Source organism: Nuphar pumila, chromosome 8 (genome assembly GCF_984573655.1).
Source record: "Nuphar pumila chromosome 8, dmNupPumi1.hap1.1, whole genome shotgun sequence".
NCBI classification, from domain to species: domain Eukaryota; kingdom Viridiplantae; phylum Streptophyta; class Magnoliopsida; order Nymphaeales; family Nymphaeaceae; genus Nuphar; species Nuphar pumila.
In genome coordinates, this window is record NC_143256.1 from 25,074,526 (window position 1) to 25,092,480 (window position 17,955).

The window sequence follows — 17,955 nt, forward strand, 5'->3', positions numbered from 1 at the left end:
TCTTGTAGTGGATAAAAGCAGCTCACCAAGATTTCTTTGGCTCTAACGTGTTTAGTAAGACTGGCAATTTCACAATAATCTAGTGAAATTGGTTAGATTTACTAATGATTCACCACCACCACTACTACACAATCTTTTTTTAACACAAACTATCGTCACCTTTCATTTTTAAATACTAAAACCATCATTGGCCACACCACCCTTCAACACCAAAAATACTTGCTCAATCTTCTTTATGCCTCCTTTTTCTTCATTTTCTCATGCCCATCGTTTGTCTTTCTTTTTACTTCATCCTAGTTTCAGTAGTTTGTGATTCAAAGATTTTACTTAATTGTTAATAAGAAAAATCTTCTTTATCAAATATGTTTTAATTTACATTTATAAACAATAAATAAAAATACGTTAAATTACATTTATGATAAATTGCAAATGTGATTTACTATTAACACTATGGCTCACCGAAATTAGCGGTGTGTTTTGAAGAAAAACAAATGTTGGCATACGCTTTTGTGTCCTATATACCTAAAGGTTAGGTCAGTATGTTTGTGTCACATTTTTTGGACAGTCGGGATCTTCGACATTTAGATGAATTATTCTCGTTAGCGAACTTGTCACAGGCTTACTTTTTTCAATCAGCCAGTGTGGCGCGACGGTCTTTCCTTACCACTGCAAGCTTTTCTATCACTCTATTACGGGTATAGAATGCTTCGCAAACCCGTGATGCGCCAAGCTGACCAGCCTAATGGTCAAAGGTTGTGTGCGCACCAACACATTTTCATGTGCTGAATCATTTTCATTGGCCCTGCGCACCACCCCATGCGCAGCTACCTAGCGGAAGTTGATCAAGCACATTTTTTCAAATGCGCATTTCATGTAGTTCATGTTGCTTAGTGCATAGTCGTCTCATACCAGCTATCACTTCTAAAAGAGGCACAAACTTTGCCTTACCCTTGCCTTGAAACATATTGCAGCTCCATACGCACGACATAGCAAAACCTCGTCACCGAAGGGACAAGACCTTGTGGCCCCCAGTTTGAAGACCAATTGATGATTGAACACCATAGAGAAGTGCACCACCCAAACTCATTCATCGATGCCTAAGCAATCACTTGCCTAGCCCTAAGTCACCATACTCGATTGAAATCACCTAATGTGATCCCTACGAGAATTAGCCCTAACCCACATGCACCCCTGTGTGTCCAACCGCTACGTGTGAGACGCTATTGCAAGCTGAGAGGTCATTAACCAAATCCCCAAAGGTAACATCCTTTGATCCGCTGGCACTGCTTAACCAAACAACGCTCCACGTCTGTGCCGCCACTCAACGATGCACTAACGACGTTACTGATGTTTGTCACATGTTGTGCTACCACCGCACGTCACCGATCAAGCACACGCATACCGCGCGTTCTTACACTCGATGCATTTTCCACTCAGTAGAGCTCAGCACTGCATATATCCTATTCTGAAAGATCAGACCAAGACATTCTCTCTTACCCAAAACCATTGTCGTCCTCAACAATGCTGGTGCAGGTAAGAACACAGTCTTCACTGATATGTCAGTTTTCCTTTATACTTATCTTTGGTTTACTCTTTTTCTTCAGCCTACTCAACTTCTTCTAGTTTACATCCACCATCGTCGCAACCTTTAACATGTCAAGTCTCATTCCTTAACACCCCTTCTATCATTTAAACAACGGTCTTCTGCTTTATCAACACCGAGCATTATCTACTCGTGAGATCCCAATGCAGTCTCAAATACAAGCAGGTCATCCTCGCCTGTACGATAAACTTGTCATCTTCATGCATATAGTTGGGGTGCCTTCCAACCCCAGCAAGGGTAATTTCAAGCCTTTCATGGTCCTCGTAGAGAAAGATGACCACTAACGTGTGTCACAGGAATATCAACTCCCTTAAGTACAAACTTGTGGTTTTTCAATGATCCAAACTAGTCCTCAAGTGGGGGACACTTTATTGCGTATCACTCTAAAGTGGTCCTTCAAAGCGTCTTCCTGGGCACTCATCCTCACATGGGAACCTTTGGCCCAACGCTGAAACTTTTCTCCTGAAGCCAACATGTTGTAACTCTCTCTTAGAGTTAGCAAAACGTTCTCGTAGGAATCAACGAGCCATGAACAACAACTTTCTCTGCACATACAATTTATTGAGGACCAATCAACTCAAGGGACCAAAACAACGAACATTCGGTTTAATGTGGGCACTCCACTAACCCACAATCTTAGGAAAGTATCTAGAAGTTTAATTGAGTCTCTCATACCCAAAGGTGCAAATCCATCCAGCTGAATCTAACATGCATTCTCTACATGCACAAGGCAAACGTCACGCTACACTTGTAAGCTTAACACACAACTGGTAGGAATATTTGACTTATCTACGTTCTCTTAGTCAATTGAACAACAACCTTATACTTCTGCTTATCATTGACAATATGTTCTATACCATCCTGCCAACATCTTGCTTCTATGCTTGATCAACCACACTTCAGCTACGCAAAATTACGTAACCAAGATAAAGCATCATTATCCTCTTAGTGTCACACACAATGAAGAACAAGGTCTCCGTGAATCTTTCTACTCGTATGTCAATTTGTCACGAGCTTACTTTTTTCAATAAGACAGTACGGTGCAACAGTCCTTCCTTACCACCCCAAGCCTTTTTATCACTCTATCACGAACATAGAATGCTTCACAAACCCGCGACGCACCAAGCTACCCAAGTTGGCCAGCTTAACGGCTAAAGGCCGCGTACCAACACATTTCCATGTGCTGAATCATTTTCATTGGCTCTGCGCATCACCTCGTGCGCAGCTACCTAGAAGAAGCTAATTAAGCGCATTTCCAAATGCGTATTTCATGTAGTTCATGCTGCTTACTGAATAATCGTCCCTTACCAGCTATCACTTTTGAAAGAGGCACAAACTTTGTCTTACCCTTGTATGTCATAAAGCGTATTGTAGCTCCATACGCACCACATAGCAAAACCTCGCCATTGAAGGAACAAGACCTTGCGGCCCCTAGTCCGAAGACGAGTTGATGATTGAACACCATAGCGAAGATCACCACCCAAACTCATTTGCCAACACCTAGGCATTCACTCACCTAGCCCCGAGTCACCATACTCGGTTGGAATCACCTAATGTGATCCCTAAGGGAATTAGCTCTACCCCCCATACACACCCGTGCATCCAACATCGCTATGCGTGCGACACTCTTACAAGCTGAGAGGTCCTTAACCAAATCCCCAAAGGCAACATCCTCTCATCCGCTGGTACTGCTTATCCAAACAACGCTCCACGTCTGTGCCACCACATAGCGATGCATTAACGGCGATACTCATTCCTATCACATGTCGTGCTACCATTGCACGCTACTGATCAAGCGAACGCATACCGCACATTCCTACACTCGATGCATTTTCTACTCAGTAGAGCTCTGCACTGTACATATCCTATTCTGAAAGTTCATGGTAGTCTATCTTGATAACATCGTGATCTACAACAGCAGCATAAAGAATCATGTTGGGCACTTGCAAAGTGTTTCAGGTGCTGAAGGAGAATGACCTATGTGTCAAGCGAGAGAAGTGTTTCTTCGGACAGGAGGAGATCAACTTCCTTAGCCATATTATGGGGCGTGGTTTGTTGCGCATGGACAGGCGAAAGATAAGAGTCATTCATGAATGGTGTATGCGCATGGATAGGCAAATTACTATCGGTGATTCATTGAAGGCTACTCCCTCATTGTTGCGCCCCTCACGGATTTGCTGAAGAAAAATCGAGTATGGTTCTGGACAAGAGCTTGCCAAGATGCCTTTGATGGCTTGGAGGAAGCCTTAGGAGGGAACCTGTGCTATGATTGTCGGACCACACAAGACCCTTTGAAGTCCATACAGATGCTTCAGACTTCTCCATTAGTGGAGTTATCATACAGTAAGGACATTTGATTGCTTATGAGAGTCAAAAGTTAAAGGATGATAAGGGACACTACATTGTGCACGAACATGAGATGACAGTCATCGTGCACTGCCTCAGGACCTGGCGGCACTACCTTTTGGGTGCCCAGTTCATCATCAAGAGGGACAATATCGCCATGAGCTATTTTCAAATGCAGAAGAAATTGATGCCCAAGCAAGCTCGATGGCAAATGTTCCTGGTTGAGTTCGACTTTGCTTTAGAATATAAGGTGGGGAAGACTAATGTCGTTGCTAACGCCTTGAGTCGTAAAGCGGAATTGGCGACTGTGCATGCAGAGCCTTCTGAAGTTTACTTGGAGGCTGGATCGCATCCGCTAAGGTATGCAACAAGACACAACGATGTATCACCTTGTCTCTCTTGCACAAGCAGGAAAGACTCGACAATTTTGGCTACGAGCTGACCTCCTCATAATAAAAGTAAAATGTGTCTTTGTGTCATGGTGGAGAAGCCTCCGTTGTGAACTGCTTAAGGAGTGCCATGATACACTATAGGCTGGTCATCCTGGTCAGGAGCGGGCCTTAGCACTTATTGAGCGCACCTACTATTGGCCGCAGATGAGGGACGATGTGGAGGGGTATGTGTGAACATGCCTCATCTTCTAGCAAGATAAGGAGACCAATCAGAAGATTGTCGGCCTCCTTGAGCCTTTACTTATTTCAGGACATCCTTGGAAAAGCATTTTCATGACCTTCATTGTTGGTCTGCCGAAGGAAGATGGCTTTAGCTCCATCCTGGTGGTGGTGGATCATTTATCTAAATATACCACCTTCATCCCAGCTTCAAAGTAGTGCCCTGTAGAGAAGACTGTAGAGTTGTTTGTCAAGCATGTTATAAAGCACTTGGGTGTACCAAAAAGTATTGTGAGCGACCGTGATGCTCACTTCACAAGCAAATTTTGGCATGAAGTGTTTTGGCTACTTGGCTCTGATATGTTATTTTCAATAAGTTTTAACCCACAGACAGATGGGCAAACAACACATTAATGAACTATTTGAGCAGTATCTCAGGCACTTTGTTAGTGCCAATCAAAAAGACTAAGTGAAGCTCCTGGACGTGGCCCAATTTTACTATAATCTTCAAAAGAGTGAGTCTTCTGGCCACAACCCATTCAAGATAGCCATGGCGTAGCAACCACTGACTCTACATACTCTAGCCGTACAGGAGAAGGGAAGACCATCCTTTACCTATCAGTTTGTTCGAGACTGGCACGAGCAAACTGAGTTGATGAAGGCGTTTATGCACAAGGCAACTAAGAGAATAAAGAAGTGGGCGGACAAGCATTGTCGGTCTGCTGAGTTCCGTGTTGGCGACCAAGTATTGGTGAAGCTTTATCCTGACCACACATGCATCTTTCATGGATGACATCGCGGGCTAATCAGGAAGTATGAGGGACCATTCACCATCACCAAGCGAGTGGGCAAGTTGGCGTACAAGCTGGACCTGCCCCCAAACTTCAAGGTGCACCTGGTGTTTCACGTGTGCAACGTAAAACCGTTTTATGTGGATGAGGGAGGGATCTGGAATGTAGCATGCCACAACGCGCTCCTATCCTGCAGAGGGCTACGACAACACAACGGGCCGAGAAATATTTCAACAAGATCCTTCGTCATAAGGTCAACTACTTGAGTGAACTGAAGAAGTATTTTGTGCAGTGGGAGGAGGCAGTAGAACCGACGTGAGAGCCAACATTTCGGATGAAGAGCCGCTACCCAAATGAAGTCAGGGCTTACTATGAAGCATATGGCGCCGAGGGGCGGCACATGATTTGAAGGGGGGAGCATGTTCCCTTGTGACCTACTTTGTATAATTGTGTCTAGAGTTTGTTTTGCTTTGGTTGAGTCATGATGTAAGTGTTGAGTCACTTGTAACTTTCTTCGGGCCACCCTTTTACCTCGGTTTAGGTTGATCAATACCTTGAAGGGTTAGCCCGTAGATCTAAACTGTAAGATGCCCTCGGGCAAAACAGTGAATGAATGCAAATGCATTGAGCTTTCTTTATTCACCCTCGTTGTGATTACCTTCAAGTGATTGTAATTTCTCTCCCTCTTTTTTTTCGCTCTCTTGCACTCTCTATACTTAAAGCTTCCGTAGTGGCAAGCGAACGACCAGATAGGCGTGCGGCGATAAGGAAAGGATTGTTGCACCGCACTGGCCTGTTGAAGAAATAGGCCTGTGACAGAATTAATAGCGTTCTTTTTTATTTAGGAAATTTTCAAAAAATCAACAAACTTTTCCGTCTAATTCGTATGCACACCAAAAGTTATGGAGTATGTAACTTTTCACCAAAGTTTCAAGTTTATTGGGAAATGAAAACCTACAAAATGGGTACGGAGCTAAATGAAACATGTCATTCGATTTTAGGTGTTTTTTTAATTCTAACACTATAAATGTATTCAACATGATTGATTTGCTACAAATTGATACTTGAATCATGCATTTTGGATGAAAAAATGGTATTTGGAGCCTCGAAAATTTATAAAAAATGTAGACCATTGATTTTTGAAACCTTATAAAAACCTATGCATTAGAATCAAAAGCTTCAAATGCTTCAAGAAGTGATTCTTATAAAAACAAGCACATCAGAATTTTTAAAAAAATACCAAAAATCCAATTGAGTGCCCAAGTTTACTTACCTCTCAGCTTATTTATTAAAATGACCATGTTATTCGTACACCTTTTTTAGATATTCGGGCCTAGTTTTTAAAAATCTTTTTTAACCCTCATTTAATGCATCAGACATTACTTCTTATTTTTTTGAATGATATTACTTTTCAGTAACGATCCCAAACTAACCCTAAAAAAAAATACATTTTTTTAAACAATTGTGAAAAACCTCCTAAGGACCAGGGGCACATTACATATTTAATATACCCATTCCATCAACCATTTAAACCATAGAGCCAATTTAAAACTATGAATTGAACTTCATTTATTTAATCAAATAGGTCAAAAAAGTTTAAAATTCAAAAATCAACTCTAATCCATCCCATGCACATCAAAACCCGGACCACAAAGTCATAAAACCTCCAGTCCTCCAGCCAACTAGTCTCTCTTATCAATGAGCCTCTCTGCCTGAAAAACATTTTTAGAAAACGGGTAAGAACTGAAGTTCTCGTAAGAATTCATCTAAAAATCCAACAGTAAAGAAGTAACATAAATTAAATCAAGCACAATTTTAAGAAAAAATCACAGGCAATAATTTATCAGAACTAACTTACCATTCAAGCAGTTCAAACAAGCATTCAACAATATTATGCTAAATCAAATATTCAGGAATACATGAAACTAATATTAAACAATAAACGATGCATGAATAACTTCTTAAGTTAATTACCAGAGTTACTTTTGCATGCATGTTCCTATTAAATGCACACAAATTTAATTTTTATTTTTCTTATAAACCCGCATATACTAAAAATTGAGTAAAGTTCTCAAGGTAGTTCTCAATCATAACTTAACACACAATTTATATTTTAATTATTGGGTTTCACACTTATTCCCTTACTGATATCTGACAACAATACCATCAATTGAAACATTAGACATCAACACCTAATGTCGGTACATCAAAGACATCAACATCTATTGATGTCACTTTCTTGATATACCAATAACTACAACTGAATCAACAACACCACCCCAAGCAAAATAGTTAAAAGCTCTCTAAAACTATGGTCAGGAACATGAACCTCACATCGAATTCTTGGAGATAATAATTATACACAGAGTTTTAGTATCCTCACACTCGCCCACGTCTGTCATCCAAGATTATCACACTAACAAAGGGGCATCAAGGGAGAACATTATTATATTGTTTGATTTTTTTTACCATTTTAGTCAATTAAAAGTTTTTTACACAAGAACAAATTATGTAAATCAGCATGCAATAACAAATTTGAGCCTTTGCCTTAACAATTCAACAGTGTAAATAATTTTTGAAAAAACAATTTTTTTAGAAATCATTTTGCAATGCATAAACAATTTCAAGAACACATGCTCCTGGCCTACATAGGCCCATCAATAGTTTACACACAACCACTATTCAATCTCATAAATAATTTATGTCATTGCAAAATTTTAATAAACATAAATCACACCCAGATATACAAACTTATGTTCATAATGCACAATCATAAAGGCATATTTTTTGCAAATGAATGAATGCAATCTTACCCAACTCATTACATTAGCCAAAAACCTAACTTTTAAAATCAACCAATTTCAACATCTATTCATCTTAAATTTAGATAAATATACAATACTGATCATATTCCACAATTTCAACAAAAAATTATATTTTCGAATGCATTGACTGCAGCCATAATGCAAAATAATAGCACAAAGATAACTGGAGTGATATGCATACATATGTTTGCATATATATATATATATATATATATATATATATATATATATATATATATCATATTTGTTGTTGTTGCATACATACATAAGCAACATGCATAACATAGGTTGTCGTTGCATAGATATATGCAACAATTACACTTACTACCCACTTGTTATCACTACACGCATGGACAACATGTTGATAGCGTGTTTGTTGTCCACTACACAAATGTGGACAACAACATGCTGACAGTATGTTTGTTGATACTGCACAACTGTGGACAACATTATTCTGGTAGCATAATTGCTATCACAACACCATAGCGAACAACAATAGGTGTGAACAACACTATACATGATTAGCTACATATAAAAACAATAATATGCATGATCGATTGCATGTATAAACAACAATATGTATATAAAAACAAATGCATGCATGAACCACAACATTAATGCAAATCAATATGTGTGTGATGAGCACATGTATAAACTGCAACAGGTAAATAACAACACTTGTATGACCAGCAATATGTTGGCAGCATGTTGTTGTCATTGCACACGCGTGGACAGCAACATGCTGACAGCATGTTTGTTGTCACAACACTTGTGCGAACAACCATATGCATGTCTAATTACATTTATAAACATCACTTGTATAATCAAGTACATATGTAAACAACCTATGCATGTTTTTGAACATTACTTATATGACCAACATCATGCATCATGCATCATGCATCATGCCTGTCACTGCACACACATGAACACCAATAAACTGACTGCATGTATGAGTCACATCATGAGTGTGAACAACATCAAGTTGACAACATGATTGTTGTCATAGCCCGAACATAATCAGACCAAAACACATGCATGGTTAAAGATGCAAAAAATATATTTTTAAATACCAAGACATCATAAATATAAACAAGATACATGCTGAAAATTTGCAGACATAATTAAAAATACATCATCTTAAATTTAAGCATCAAGAATGTAAAAAATACATGGAATATGCATGCAAAAATTTCATGACATGTTCATGGATGCAAAAACATGTATTTAAGCATCAAGAACATAAAAAATACATGAAATATGCATGCAAAAAATTTTAGACATGTTTATGGATGCAAAAACATGGATTAAAGCATCAAGAACATAAAAAATATATGAAATATGCATGCAGAAATTTCCATGTATGTTCCTGAATGCAAAAATATGAGTTAAAACATCAAAAACATAAAAAATACATGAAATATACATGCAGAAATTTTCAGATATGATTTACCTTTAAACCTACATGATTTAAGACATGCTAAACCCTTGTTTTATCTAAAAAAGAGAGAAACATGTACCTTGATTCAAAGATTTATAAAAAAATAAATCCAAAGAAAGAATGGGGTATTTTCTTCTTCTTCTCTTTCTCCTTTTTTCTTTTCCTTCTCTCATTGTCTCTCCCGCAATGACGTTTTTCTCTATTCTTTTTTTTTTCTCTTTTCCATTCTCTCTCTCTTTCTGTCTCTCTAGGAGACGATTTTTAGAGAGAGGCTCTCATTCTCCTTTTTATAGTTAAGAAGGCCTCTAGAGGGGGGTGACATCCCCTTCTAGATCAAGAGGGTTAACTACTATTATCTGTTATTATATTATATTTTACATTATTTAAACTTTATCCTGTGGAATATTCCACACTAAGGGGGGATGTCCCCTTCTAGAGGATTAAGTGGAGAGGTATAACTCTACTTCATCATTTCTCTTTAAATTCATATTTATGTTTTTAAAATTTAAATTCATATTGGTTTTTAAAAAAAAGTATGGATGAATTATGGGTCCAGGTTGAACTCATAATCCAAATTCATATCCAATTTCAATTGGATCTCAACCAGGCTGAGTACTAGTCAATATTTATCCTGTACAGGGTCTGGATCCATATTAATATCAACCCAATAGAGCGGGTAGAGTCTGATCCAAATCGAAAAAAATTCAAAAATAGAAGCCAATCAATTTAGAAAAATACATTTTATGAACCAATCGATATCCGATTTTGACAAATTAGATCTCCTATGAGATCTACGGTTCAAAATGGATCTAATTATGATCTTAGATCTATTTCGCTCATGAATTTTGCCTGAATTTAACTTGATTTTAACCTAAAGTTTGCTCAAATTTAAAGATTAAAATAAATAAATTTCACATATTTTATATATCATTTTTTAAATATTTTTAATGGACCCCGGATCAGGTTCGGTCCCCTATTGATGTCAGCCATATTTAAATATGTTTTATAATTTTGTTATATTAAATATAAATATTTAATTTAAATTATATTTTTGAGCTTAAAAATTATAAAAAATTATGAGATATTACATTCTCTCTCTCACACACGCACACTAAAATACAACTCATACTCAGATCCAAAAGCACACATTTCCATATGAAAAACTTTAGGTTTCACCATTTTTTCGATCAATCCCATACAACTGAATAATTATATCTTATATTAATCAATAACTTTTTATGATATATGTTGGATTTGAATCCAAATCCATACACTTTTTGAAAAATACCAATGATAGGGCTGTTAACAGGTCGGATCAAGGACAAGTTGAGGTTGACGTTGATCCATTGAGATCAACAATAAGCGAGTTGGTTCGGGTTTGGGTAGTCATTGGTTTTAAAATAAAGATCCCATACCCAATCCGATTTCATTTATTCAATTTCAATCTCTATCATATTTATTCAAAAGGATTGAGTCGGTGTGGCAGGTTGTGTTGGGTTAGATTTCATTTAAACATTATTTCCTAAATAACCAGCTGTTGTTAGTTTAGGTGGTGTGTTAGCGGCAAAAAGCTATTTTATACAGCCGTATTTGGACTTATAGTTCTACGTGCACCTCAACCATTATAAGGGTAAAATGGTAACTTCAAAATACGGGTTCTTGGACAACTCAACGTCAGTTTTTTGGATCCAAAAGTTTGAGAGATATTTGATTTTTTTTTTTCGTTAGATCAAGAAAACCTTGGGTGGATAAAACCTATTACTGACCACCAGAGCCCCTACAAGATGAGGGGAGCCCCTGTGGGAGAACTAATAGAGTTTTCACACGTTGACCAACAAAATTGGAACAAAAGTATATCAGGATATTTAATCAAATAATCCCTTTTTAGCATTCTTACATTTGAATCAGAACCAGAATCAGAGTCCAAGTCCAGCTGAAAGTTGGGGGGAGGTGCAGCCTGATTATACATAAATGGCACATCCGATTAGGGTACGTTGCATAAGCATTAACTGGATTCGGGTTCAGTATAGACTCTACTTATCAGAGTCTGGTTCTGACCCCAAATCCGATTATATCAGACACCAATCTGACCTATGTTACATCCACAATTTCAGATTTAGCAAACCTAAGTGGTTTGATCTTACTATTGCAAGCTTTAGTTTTTTCTATGGTTTGGTGTGAACCAAACAGGCTTTATTGGGCACCCACATTTACCAAAATAGCTGGACTTGGTTTTGGATCTGGATCATGGATATCAAGCCAGATCGAGTTCTGACCACAACCCTGCTGACCCAACCTTATAAGCTTGTAGCTTTGTAGGTCACGATTAAGCAGGTCCACATCTGGTTTCTCTTGGTTCGGAATTGGTTCTAGTCATATTTCGGGTAAAACCCGATCCATTTAACATCTCTGCAATTTCACTCTCGCTGGAAGAGCCCATTTGACTTCTCTCTCTCTCTCTTCCTGATGAGGATCTACCGAACGTTTAGGCCACGGAGGTGGCGTTGGGATCCAACTGTGGTTGGTCATGGCGTACCCACAAAGCCCACTACCGAGATTTTCAGTAGAAGCCTTTGCTCCAATGCTGGGTCAGTGAAGAGGGACGGTGAGGATGAGACTGTGCCGGTTTTGATTGTGGGTGCTGGGCCTGTGGGATTGGTTCTCTCCATACTTCTCACTAAATTAGGTAATACCAACCGGCACCCACTTGTTCTACCCCCACATTTTCCTTTTTTTTCTGTTACCGATCTTCATTTTCAGGGTTGTTGGTCGGTTTGGTTCTTGGTTTCTTGCATTTCTTTTTTGTGGGTATAAAAACTATGCGCATAAGATGAAATTGTGATGAATATGAGAGAAGCATGGATAGTTTTGAAGGCAGTTGTGGTTTTCATCATAGTCTGGAGTGCTGAGAAGTTTCTTAGTTGTGTAATCTTGGTTGAAATTGCTGTAAGAGCGATGAAATGTATGCCTTTGAGGATACTCTTGCATGACCGAGAAAACGATATATTGAGCGTTCTCTGACAAAATCGAGGGAATGCTCAGATTTGTGAACTCGAAACTATGATCTTTAGAATGTTTTCCATGGTTGATATTACACGGCTGGAATGCCAGATGCAGAAAGAATGGATTATGCTTCAGATGTTTTTCCTGTAAGCGTAGGTTATTATTAGATTTGGCCAGGCTCTTATGTTTGATCTTGTATTCATAAATTTTTTGTAATAAGTTATGATGGCTATTTACTCTTTGCTTGAACAAGTTATCGAAAGAACCTGCACTTTTAGTGATTAATGCTAGTTGAGACATATCTTTCAGACAATAGAAAGGGTTTGAAGGTCAATTGTAGCTCTTGGCTCTTGGTGCTTCGCAAGCACGATATCTATTTTTCTTGGTGTTCTCTGTGACCATAAATCCATTCTAGTAGATTACCGTGTTTGCTTGTTATGTGAGAAGGATGCAGACCATGCTTTTGTGCATGAAATGAATCTGAGTTTCCACTCCTAAAATGAAGCTGTGTAGGAGACAAAGAGAAAAAAGATAATGTAGGGCCTTATTCTAGTAATGGCCATTTTTATGAAGTTTCTAATATGACTTGTATATAAGGGGATGCTGAATGGGAGTCAAAATGGAGTATCCGTGTGATATAGACTAGAGAAGTTCAATGTTACAACACTTATAAGATCATGATTCTTATGTTGCAAAATTTTGCCATATCTGGTCTCACTTTCCCACTAGACAGGTGTAGAATTTTTGAGATTCCTAAGCTTTCATTTGCAATTGATTAGATACTGTGAGGAATGAGGTGTTACAAAATCATGATTCTACCTTACAAATTTTGTATCATGTATAACTTTTGAGGTTCCTCAGCTCTCCTTTCTGATCAGTTAGATACTAGAAAATTCATCTAGCTAATTAGCTTTCCTTCCATTTTTAAAGTTGCATTATTGAGGATCTTCCACGAAAGCACAAATGCTTGCAATAAGTGTCTATCAAAGACACTTTAATCATATCCCACAAAAGGGCATAAATGAGAGAACTCAAAAGAAAAATAATAAACTTTATTTCATTCACATAAAATGCTTAAGAAGCATTAATACAATGAGAGGGGAGTTACCCCTATTTATATACATTGAGAGAGAGAGAGAGAGAGAGAGAGAGAGAGAGAGAGAGAGAGAGAGAGAGAGAGAGAGAGAGAGAGAGAGAGAGAGAGAGCCTTTAGAGGGCTCCAAGAGAGTTGTTGGAGCTAGTCCAACGGCTCTATTTGTAGCTGTTGGATTAGCTCCAATGGCTATTCAAAACTAGTCAACTCTTTGACTAGTTTTCAGTCTAGTTCAATATGAACTGGACAATCCTAAAATACAAAAAATAAATAAAAAGAAGAAAAAAAAATAAATATAAATAATATATAAATTATTATATATTAAAATATATTATATATAATTATATTTATGTGTATATACACTTTTTAACACTCCCCCTCAAACTTACGGTATAATGAGCGAAAGTTTGTTTAAGAGGAAATAAAATCTAGGGCAACGAGAGGTATGGTGAAGAAATTCTCTAATTCGTATTCTGATATAACATAAGGCAGATCAATGGTTCCATGTAGATACTCCTCTTTGACATAGTGACAATCCATTTCAATATGTTTGGTACGTTCATGAAATGTTTGGTTGCTGGTAACGTAGATCACACTCTTTTTGTCACAGTACATCCATGAGACTTTTGTCACTTCAACTCCCATGTCAGCCAGTAGTCTTCTGAGCCAAACTACCTCCATCATTGTGGTGGCCATGACTCGGTATCCAGCTTTGGTTGACGAAAGAGAGATCTTCTGCTGCTTCTTGCACCGCCATGAAATCAAAGATTCACCTAAAAAAACAAAAAAATCAATGGTCGAGTGCCTGTTATTGGGATCACCTCCCAATCAGCATCAATATAAATAATTAAATCTAACGAAGATGAAGCAGATAAGAAGATGCATCGTAAAAGGAAAGACTTAATGTATCTAATAATACACAAAATTGTTCCTATGTGAACAGAAGTGGGAGCGTGCTGAAATTGACTAGCTGTGTGTACAACGTATGCTATATCAGGTATAATAATGAAGAGATAGGAAAGTGCTCCAATAAGCTATCTTTAAGGAGTAGGATCTTCAAAAAGTTCTCCATCATTGATTCTTATTTTGATATTGACAACTTATGGAGTATCCACTTTCTTATCATCTGTGATTCCGGACCGAGAAACAATATAAAAAACAAACTTAGATTGAGATAATAAATAACCTCGAAGGGAATAAACAACTTCAATTCCTATAAAATATCTCAATAAACCTAAATAAGTCATTTCAAAATGATTTTTATGAAGTTTTTTAATGTTTTTAACTCCTTGTTTATCTCCTCTAGTGATGATCATGTTATCCACATAAAGAATAATAATAATAATCCCTACATCAAAAATCTTAACAAACAAAGCAACGTCAGTCAGGCAAGTTCTGAATCCAATATCAAGCATAACATGACTAAACCTGTCATATCTAAGCTTTTTGGTACCTATTTAAGACCATAAATAGTTTTTTTCAAAACAAAGAGCCTTACCCTTATGAATACTTATACTAGGTAGTGCTTCCATATATACTTTTCAAGTATGTCACATGGGTGCGGGGATTCGGCACTTCCAAAAAACCCGGGTGCGGGGGTGCGGCAGGGGAAAAAATGTAATATATATATATATATATAAAGGGGGGTCTGGGGGTTCCCCGCCCCTAGCGGGGGGTTATAGGGGGGCAGCCCCCCCCCCAAGATTTTTTTTTTTAAATTTCGCAGCCCATTTCATAGGGCAATTTTAAAAAAAAAAATCCATAAAAAATGGACCGAAATGATCCTGGGTGCGGTCAACGCACTCAGGGTCGGGTTGACCGCACCCGCACCCGCGTCGAGTCGCGTCGACGCGGGTGCGGCACCCTGCTAGCCGAATCCCTGTTACATAGCTTTTCAACTAAGTTTTCATTGAGAAAAATATTTTTGACATCCATTTGAAATATATACAATTTTCTAATAGAGGCTAAGGCAAGGTCCTAATTGTGGTCATCCTGGCAATTGGAGCAAAAGTTTTTTTGTAGTCTATGCCATACTTTTGGAAATACCCCTTGGCCACTAATCTGACTTTATATTTTTCAAGAGTTTCATCATTCTTGGTTTTAAACTTATAAACCCACCTATAACCTATAGGTTTATTTCTTTGTGGAATATCTTGAATAGTCCAAGTGTTAGCTTTTTTTAAGGCTTCTAATTCTGCCCTCATGGCTTCTACCCATTTTATATGTTCTTTGGCTTGAGTATAGGATAAAGGTTCTATATACGAGTGTATCAATGCAATAAATGCCTTATATGCAGGTGAAAATGATTTGTAGGACACAAATTTACTAGGAGGTTTAGAGACTCTGGATGACCTTCTGGTTTGTACTTCTAAATATTTTTTCAATGCACATGGAAGATTGGATTCCCTACGTCTTGAGTATTACAAACAATTGGTGTCCCTATGAGTTTGCTCTTCGTTAATTATGTTATTTCTGTATCAATAATATCTTGACCATCGTCAAGGTCACATTTATAGTCACATCCATCAGATTTTGAAGTCAAATCTATCAAAAAGGAATATTCGGTTACTTTCTTGGCCTTTTCAAAATAAAAAAAAACTTTTTTTTTTCAAGAAGGATACATTTCTTGATACATACAAATTTTCATTTTTAATATCAAAATACCTATAGCGGGCCTTTTTTATTATCTACATAACCTAATAAGACACAAGGAATGACACGTGGAGAGAGTTTATCATTCTTGTTAGTGAAGACAAAACATTTGCATAAAAAAACTCTTAACTTGGAGTAACCAGGAGATGATTTGACAAGTTTTTCAATTGGAGTTATATTTTTCAAAGAAGAAGAAGGCATTCGATTAATGAGATAGGTAACAGTTAGGGCTGCTTTAGCCCAAAACTCTTTTGGTATTTGTTTTGCTATCAACAAGGTCCTAGTAATTTCTATAATGTATCGCTATTTTTGTTCGGCCAAACTATTTTGTTGTAGTGTGCGAGGGCAAGATATTTGATGTGTGATGCCATGTAAATTGAGATAATCTTTAAATTCTTTTGGCAAAAATTCAAATTATGTAATCTTTGGTGGATACACATATTATGTAATCTTTGTTGATGATTTCTCTAAGTATACTTGGATCTACTTCCTTAAACATAAATCGGAGGTTCTTTTGCATTTTCAAGCATTTCACAAAATGGCTAAAATTAAATTTCAAAATGATATTTTCATTTTTCGCATCGACTTGTTGTAGTGTAAGTCGATGCGAAAAATGAAAATATCATTTTGAAATTTAATTTTAGCCATTTTGTGAAATGCTTGAAAATGCAAAAGAACCTCTGATTTATGTTTAAGGAAGTAGATCCAAGTATACTTAGAGAAATCATCAACAAAGATTACATAATATGTGTATCCACCTTTTGATATGGCTGGTGCGGGACCCCAAACATCCGAATGTATTAACTCAAGTGGTCTTGATGAAACAAAAGTTCTATCATGAAATGGTAATCTCTTCATTTTACCAAGAATACAATCTTTATAAGCAAAATTTTCAGAATTACAAAATTTTCCTAAACTTGGAAAGTGTTGGATTTTGGATATATGAGGATGACCATATCTTTTGTGCTATAGATCTAAATCCAATTTCTAAACATTATAACAAAAAACATTCTTGGGTAATTCCAAAAAATTCATATAGCAGAGTCTTCCTTATCTATGACCTTCCCAAATCAACTTCTCTAACTGACGATCATGTACCCAACAACCATGAAAAGAAAAGGACATGTTATACCCATGATCAGATATTTGAGAGATAGATAACAAATTTAGATTTAATTTGAGAATATATCTAACTTTTGGGATAAAAGATTTTTTTGGAGTTTTGATTTTTTTTGAAATTTTCTATTATTTTTATTTCAAGAGATGTACCATCTGTTAGAATGGACCACCGTACACGTGAAGTGCAAGAAGGAAGGAGGCAAGATGAAAAGAAGGGCTGCGGCAGCAAAGGGAGACTCCTTTCTCTTAGGAGTCGTGCCCTATTCCATGTATGTATTTATATACAAAAAACAGAAAGTGGGTTGGATCAATTATGATTTGGATCCATACCCGAATACACTAAAATTACATATTATATCAGAAACAGAAAACCCGATCCATATTAGAGATTACATATTACATCAGAAACAAAAAACCCGATCCATATTAGAGACCCAACTTCAGTTTTATGATACAGTCTTAATACCCTCC

General features: G+C 37.3%; 1 protein-coding gene across 1 annotated transcript in view; it reads left to right on the forward strand.

Moving 5' to 3' along the window:
• The first annotated feature begins 12,083 nt into the window (after window positions 1-12,083).
• Window positions 12,084-17,955, forward strand: part of EMB2421 (FAD/NAD(P)-binding oxidoreductase family protein) — an 82,204-nt gene continuing 76,332 nt past the window's right edge. Inside the window, exon 1 of the mRNA XM_090015305.1 lies at window positions 12,084-12,303. Within this exon, the coding sequence (XP_089871431.1) occupies window positions 12,084-12,303 (220 nt within the window). The remainder of the gene's footprint in view (window positions 12,304-17,955) is intronic.